We start from the raw sequence: 7924 nt of genomic DNA, 5'->3' as shown, positions 1-7924 counted from the left end.
GCACATGATCAGGAAAACGTGTACTGGCACAAGGTATAGCAGGAACACTTCCTGCCTGAGCAGTTTCATAACAGAGGTGAAACACCGAGTGAAGTTTCACCTTGAAAAGCAACAGTGTTTAGATAAATGCCACACAGCTTGGAACAAAGCCAATTCCAGGCTGCCCAGACTCCTCCACAAAACACTGCAGCAAGGGGGCTCTGTGGACAGACACAGGAACATGTTTCCAATTACAGATCACTGCCTAAAAATTCTGAGTGTATATAAATTCCTTACACATTGGTGACAAGGGCAAACTGTATCTAAGTTATGGTTAAAATTTTCAAAGAAAATAATGCTTCAGTATGAATAGTAATAAAACGCATGATATCAAGTAGAAACAGCTCAGAATTTGAAGAACTACATATTCTAAGTTTGTCACCCATGACTACAAGTAACACCTCTGCAAAGGAAGGTTTTCTTAAGTACTATTAGTTAACACCTCACAGTGCCTGAAGTGTCAGTCTTCAAAGAAGGTGCTTTCTAACAAAATGAAGTTACAAACACTAATAAAGTGATGGCATATAAAGTAAGTTTCAAGTTTTCTTGAAAGAAATAGTGTTGCCTCTCAAGTTTTTTTTTTATGTCCTGTTTTTACTTTCACATCTGTTGATAGCAGTATCAGTCAGGGATTCTCTGAGACTGGAAAGTCTCCAGAAGCAAGGGCTCCAAACCCCACCAGGCAGCCTGTTCCAGTGACACACTGCCCTCCTGGCCAAAACTCATGCTCAACTTCTCAAACTGCAATTTCTGGCTGCTGCCATCTGGTGCTACTGCAAATTGCTCACATTCAATGGTCACACTGCACTCAATGCTCACAGTGCAACTCCCCTTCCACTGGTTCTGCCCTCAGCCCCCTCTGCAGCACAGTGAATAAGCCCAGCTCCCTCCAATGCTCCCACCTGCACAAAGCCCCTCCCTGTCCTCACCACACCCTGCTAAACCCCTCTGCAGCTTTTCCAAGTTCTTTTTGTCCTGGAGTGCACACATTAAAAGTGAGTACAGACACACAGCCTCCCTGGTGCCACCTTGCCAGTGCCAGGAAGAGGAGGCTCAGTGTCCCTGTTTGCCATTATGATCCATAACATGACTTGGACAATCAGACTTTATCAAAGTTAAACAGATCTTTTTTTACTTTGGCGGTAAAGAGGGGTATGATGAGGTGTGTGCTCCCTCCAACTCAACACTTTCTCCAGCTTTTCAGTAACCTTTCCGAAGTGCTGATACCAAAACCCACCGGTGTCTTAACACAAAACCCTTCTATTCCTTATCATCATGGTAACACAATAAATTGTAATTACTTCTCTGAGCAAGCCACAACATTGACAAACCATCCTTTGATGCTCTTCTGTCATACCAGTCAACATTCAGATTCACCACCTGAACAAAGATGCATGTTCTTAGCAGTCTATCCTGCACAGTGAAAAGAAAATGCACATCAATACACATGGCTTACATGGATTAATGTCACCCAAAAGAACTGGGATCATTCCATCCTAATTCTCCCTCACATATTTTAGCCTTTAGGTTGAAGGCATTAAGAATAATGAACAAATTTTCTATTTTAAATTGTTGGCAGAAAAAAAAAGGCCGTGAAGTACCAAGTACAGAATCTTGTTAGATGCATAAAGTCAGTTCTATGGTTCCTATAGACAGGCATCAAATTATTATCCAAGTAGAGTATAAGCTAGGATTCAAAAGGTATATGTCAAGTCACAGAAGTGTCTGACAATTTAAGTATATTAGATATAGTAAAAAAACTCTTCATCTTAAGGAATGCCAATGAAGCTTAATTCCTGTTACCATGACACAGATAGGATTACACAATGTTAATTATTTTCTGTTGAAAAATAAAACAGACTTTCCTTTATTTTTCCTTCTAATCTTGTTATTTTAGGAATTTATCTTTCTCATTTTTTACAAGGGACACCGCTTTCCCTCTCTACAATTTCCCATGTACCACATTTTCTGTTATGCCAATTCTAACTTTTTTCTTTCTATAAACTAGTGACTCCCTTAAACTAACCACTGGGCTGTGCAAGGTATTTCAGCATTAATGCTGCATCACCATGATGTATTCATAACATTAGAAATCTGACTCATTCCTTTGCCCTGCCAGCTGTTTCCTCATCTACTAAGCTTCATTATCTATTAGGCTTATCCACCCTTTTATTTCTCATTTAGTCCATTTTTAAAAAAATAAAAACAAACCACAAAACCCTACACAATCAAAAAACCACACTACATCAAAATGTAGTTTTCCCCACACTCTAGTAAATTTAACAGAGGCTGAGATTACTGACTAGCACAGCAGCTTGAATACATGCAGCATGAGTAAACAATCTTCTGTTACAAGGTAATGAAGAACAAGAGCAAAAGCCAATCTCACATTACACCCTGTTTTAAATTCAAGTATAACTTTAAAAAAAGTAAAGTTCCTGTTATTGGCTCCACAGGGCCTTTTAGCAAGTGTAACTCAGTTACATGGTGCGTTTAAGATGCAATTTTACTCTTTGATTCACACAAATTCACTGCTGACAGTCCTCTTTAGTTTGGGGTTGAGGTTTTTTAGCTGACATTGGGTTATGTGTGTTCAAGAACTTTAAATAGCACATGAAAATTTTCACATCTAGCAGAGTAATTTCCTTAGCTCAGGGGTTTGAAAGCTTGAATCTAAAACTTGACTTCAAAAGCAGCATTCAACCTGAGGCTTCTTTTCTCTGGTAATTAATAAAAGCCCCACATAACCTAAATATAATGTAGGAATATGGAGGGGTAGATGAAACATTCTTTGAACACTGAAAGACTGTGCATATGAATTCAGAGAAGACACAGATGGAGGTTATGGAAGTAGTGGACATCCTTTGATCAGTTTAAGGTATCTCCTCATAACAGATCCAGACAAGCGTTCCTGCAGGTCTGCAGGGATAAATAATAAAACAGAAATTGCTAAAATGTATATATTACTATATCTATTATATACATCATCCAATGCATCCAATGACTGAAACAGATTTAAAGAAGAACCTTAACTTAGCTGAAATGAAGTTAAGGATGTAACACCTCTCATATCACAAGCAAACTGAAGCGTTGTTAACATTTTCCTTGACCACTTGCAACTAACTGATAGCAAGAACATTTATTTGTTTACAGTAGTGATGATCAGCTACCACACAGTTTGCAGCAGTGATGATCAGCTAGCATAACACACGCTGAAATCACAGTGGAGTAGTATACATTCTGTGTGGTGGGTTAACCCTGGCTGGATGCCAGGGGCATCCCACCAAAGCCATTCCATCACTCCCCTCCACAAATGGCCAGGACAGAGAACAAAGGACAAGATATAAGAAAAGGGAGAGATCACAAATCAATTACCCTCATGGGCAAAACAGACTCAACTTGGGGAGATTAACTCAATTTATTACCAGTCAAAATCAAAGCAGGATAATTCACCTTTCAACCCCTCTCTCCTTTCCAGCTCTATCTCTTCGTCCTCTAGTGGTGCAGAGGCACAGGGAACAAAGGTTATGGTTTCTGCCACTGCTCAGGCAGAGGAGTCCTTCCTCTGCTCCAGCCTGGGGTCCCTCCCATGGGAGAGTCCTCCAATGTGAGTACATCCTATTAACAGAAGTTCTCCAGGAACTGCTCCAGCGTGGGTCACTTTTCTATTGGGTGCAGCCCTTCAAGACCAGCCTGCTCCAGCACAGGTCCCCCAAGGGTCACAAGTCCTACCAGGAAACCTGCCTGAGCATGGGCTCCTCTCTCCATGGGTCCTGCCATGAACCTGGTTCAGCACAGGCCTCCCACAGGGTCACAGCCTCTTCTCAGGCATCCAGCTGCTCTGGTGTAAGGTTCCTCCACAGGCTGCACTTCCATGGACCTCCATGAGCACATTCTGCCTCACTATGGTCAGCACCATGGGCTGCAGGGGAATCTCTGCGCTGCTGCCTGGAGCACACTTCCTGCCCCTCCTTCTCCACTGACCTTGGTGTCTGCAGAGCTATTCCTCTCACATATTCTTGCTCCTCTCTTCTCTGGCCAAAACTACATCTGTGCCCTAACTTTTTTTTTCCCTTTTAAATATGTTACCACAGAGGCATTACCACTATGTCTGACTGATTTAGCCCTGGCCAGCAGCATGTCTGTCCTGGAGCTGCCTGGCTTTGGCCTCCCCTGTAGCCCCCCCACAACCAAAACCTGGCCATGCAAACCAAATACAATTCTGAGACAAAGAAAACTAGAAGTGAAAGCAGGAAGTGTCTAGACTGTGAAAGACAACCAAAGAATGAAACTGTTATTACTGTCTCCATCATACATCATTATCTTATTCAGAATAAAACAGAGTAGTATACACCAGAACCCCCAAATGACCATATTTAAAGCATGGGTAAAAATGCAAAAAAAACCAAAGTAACTAACTTGATTTAATCTAGTGAAAAAGCATCCCATCTCCTTTCACCTTTCTCATTTCAGAAAGAAAAAAAATGTGGTGAGAGGGAAAACAAAACAACCACAAATCCACTGAGCTCCCTCTAACTAAAGATCAAGACCCAAAATATTGGTCAAGACGCAAGACATACACTACTTACAATTTTGATAAGCAGCATCTCAAAAACTTCATGAACCTCAAAAAATGTCTCAGAGTTATTCAAAGTGAAATTTTATTGCTTAGATATATAAACAGAAGTTGACATTTTAGGCAGCACAGGCAGCAGTAAAGTTTCCTAGGGCTATAGAGAGAAATGAACACGAATGCTTCAGTAACATGGCACTTTTTACTGTGCAACAGCATAATCTTTAAGAGACTTTGGATTTTAGCACTTCATTCCAAGTTTCATTTTATGAACACCATGCCTCTGTCCCAAATTAAGTAACTTATCCATGCCCCATTGACATTCAAAGAGGAAAAGCCCTCCAACCATAACTCTCTGTCTGTATGCATCTCAAAGGCTTATTCACTCCTCATTCTGTGGAAGTCCTTAAGGTTATGTTTGTTTTAACACTAATGATCAATATTTTCTTTGGAACAACCAATGTGCAACAGATTCAAATGGTCCCAGAGAGGAAAGATAACTTTTAATGCATTATTTCAAGCTAAAATTATTTTTCTAATCTTTACTGATGGACAAAAACAATCAAGAATTACTACCACCTAGATCAAGTTTTCAGTCTTACGAGAACTTGTGTTAGGTCATACATGCTTATTCTCTTTACACCTTCAAAACCACTGAAAACTCAAAAAAAAAAGATTAAATGAATGAACAGAAGAGAAAACCTGCAATCAACTTCTTGCAACAGCAAAAAGTGCATGTTCCAAGAGAAAAATTGAGAAAATATTTCAGGAAAGAAATGGAGGAAATGCTGTTAAGAAAGCATAACAAGAGATAAAGAAATATAGCTTCTATTGTCTGATCAAAAAGATTTCACAAGAAATCACTTGCATTTGCCCGTGACATTGGACAATTCTAAAAGGTGAATGTCAAAGTTTCTATCCATAGATAAACCATATCAGACCAAGAGTAGCCAATTAAACTGCAACAGTAGTAATTAAACCTTACCTTCATCTTTATATTTTATTGTGACTTCATCATTGCTCTGAAGTTTTCCTCTAAAAACTCTTTGCATCATTAGCACCAATTCATCATAGGTGATATCTTCATTATGAATAGGGATTCTCCTAATATCTTCCCCAAGCTGAGCTTTGATGATCAGCTTCCCACTTAAGTCCAGCTGCCCATTCATGGTGGATTCCTTATCACCTCAGACCTGTTAGCAGCAAAACATTAAGAACATTTCAGAAAACTAAAGTGTTAGTTATTTTAATCTATCTGATGACAGTTCTGAAGCTTTACATTATCACCTAATTCGATTACTTTTACATGCCCCTCCCTTATAAAAAAGAACAAATGGCTTTTTTTTTCATTTAAGAAAAGACTGCCAGAACAAATATGTCAAAGATTTCAGGCTCTAAGGTAGCTTTACTAAGGGGATCAAGCTGAATCATGCATGATTTTCTAAACTTTTGTGCAGAGCTAAACATTGGTTTTATCACACAAATGATCAGAACTCACTGAGGGGTCCTCTCCAGAAAGGAAGATATACAATTTTTTAATTTTTGAAAACTTTGATTGGGATACTTTAACCAAGATTTTAGACTTTTAAAAGCAGCTCAATAGACCACACATTAGCTACTCATTGGGCTCAACACATGGCCACAACAGTCTGTTACTCTCAGTGTTTTAAGAGGTGAACAACTGCTGCCACTGAGTATCTATCTTGTGTCCTAGCAGCACACAGCATATACTTCTACTATATCTTTAACATTTTAGTTAAGAAAATTTAAACATTACCACTTTGTATTAAGCATCTCTCATTTAAAAACACAAAGGCTTTACATTTAAAAATCTGAAACTACAGTGAAGTTACTCAAAAAAAGGAATAAGAGGGGAAAAAAAACCACAAAAAGAGATCCACATAGTTAGTCAAATGTCCCCTCCTATTTTCAAGTTTTGGACAGGGGCAAAACAATAGATCTGGAATGAGGAGCAACTAAAGAAGCAGTTATCTTAACATACAACATCTTGACATACAATTACTGGACATCTTAAAACATAAGCAGCCCACATCCAACTCAAGATTTTTGAAACCACATGCAGGCAAGTACATTGTTCATTCACTTGCACAAAAAGAACTCTCAGACATGCAGCTATTTTTCTTTCACCTTTAAGGATGTTATAACACAGTGCCTTATGAGAAAAATGAATTTTCCTACAGTCAGTCTATTTTTGAAGTACCGCACTGAAAATTCTCTCCTACCAGAAACAAGACACTCAGCTAAAGCCTTTAATACACTCCTTGATGCACCTCTTTATATTTAACTCTACTGTTTCAGTGACAATATTTTGCATTAAAAAGATGGAGTATAATGCCATCTTTAGACTGCAATTAAATTTCTGGAGGTCTTGGTAATTAACTTAATACAAAGCAAAGATTTCAGGCAAAGCCCTTTGTTTAGCCCAAAAAGACACAAGCAATTATTGATCAAAACTCGCTCTCCTCATCACATGTAAGAGGTAGGTGGATACAGCCTAACTGCAGGGAAAAGGGACCAGCAATTAACAAAGCCACCTTGCTGCTGAGGCACTGTGATCAAACTGTGAGCTTTATAGTATTGTTAATGCTCACTAATGCATTATTCAGCTTTTGCAACATAGGAGTCTTGACTGCAGGCACATCAACAAAACCTAATTAACTCTAAATTACATTTAAAAGCATAGGGTTTTGCACAAGTTGGTTGGTTGCTGGAGTTTTTTTTAATTTAAGCATTAAAAAATAAAACAGTATTGACCCACAGGTTTCCTTTAATCTCCTTTCCAAAAATACAAATTTATCATTACCTTGTTTGTTAAGTGATGCTGGATTGTTGGACAGGTTTCCCACCTCACTTCAGGGCAGAGTTAGGATAAGCCGCCATGCACTATCAATGCAGGGAACAGGAAGCTGCATCAGAAAATAAACATATTTACAGTCACACTTCCCTAGAATGACACAATTCACATCAATCTTTCACTTTAGAACATCTTAGTGAATATACTCAATATAAAAAGCCTTTGCTTTATCCATAATGTAACAATCAGATGTACACTTTTGAGTATTGTAGAATTTGCATTCATCTAACAGAGATCTCAGACAAGACTTCTAATTTTGTAATAAAATATTTTATTAATTTTCTAATGGCATGTAGGAATTCCTAACAGTAATGTATTCCTTTCCAGGACTAAGATCAAGAGATGATTTAGCATACAGAACAGTCCAATAGGGAACACCCCTGGCTCCTCCCTTTTGACCCCATGGGTGTACCCTTCTGGCAACTCCTCTCTTTCAC

General features: G+C 38.8%; 1 protein-coding gene across 1 annotated transcript in view; it reads right to left on the bottom strand.

The window, feature by feature from the left end:
• TFG (trafficking from ER to golgi regulator) overlaps positions 1-7536 on the bottom strand; it is a 20712-nt gene extending 13176 nt beyond the window's left edge. The window contains 2 exon segments of the mRNA XM_031060792.1: positions 5598-5805; positions 7437-7536. Coding sequence (XP_030916652.1) covers positions 5598-5781 — 184 coding nt within the window. The 5' untranslated portion in view covers positions 5782-5805; positions 7437-7536.
• Between the last annotated feature and the right edge of the window lie 388 nt (positions 7537-7924).

The sequence above is a fragment of the Geospiza fortis genome, unplaced genomic scaffold, assembly GCF_000277835.1.
Source record: "Geospiza fortis unplaced genomic scaffold, GeoFor_1.0 scaffold131, whole genome shotgun sequence".
In the NCBI taxonomy this organism is placed as follows: domain Eukaryota; kingdom Metazoa; phylum Chordata; class Aves; order Passeriformes; family Thraupidae; genus Geospiza; species Geospiza fortis.
The sequence above is the reverse complement of the archived record's forward strand: the minus strand, read 5'-3'. Positions and strand labels throughout refer to the sequence as shown.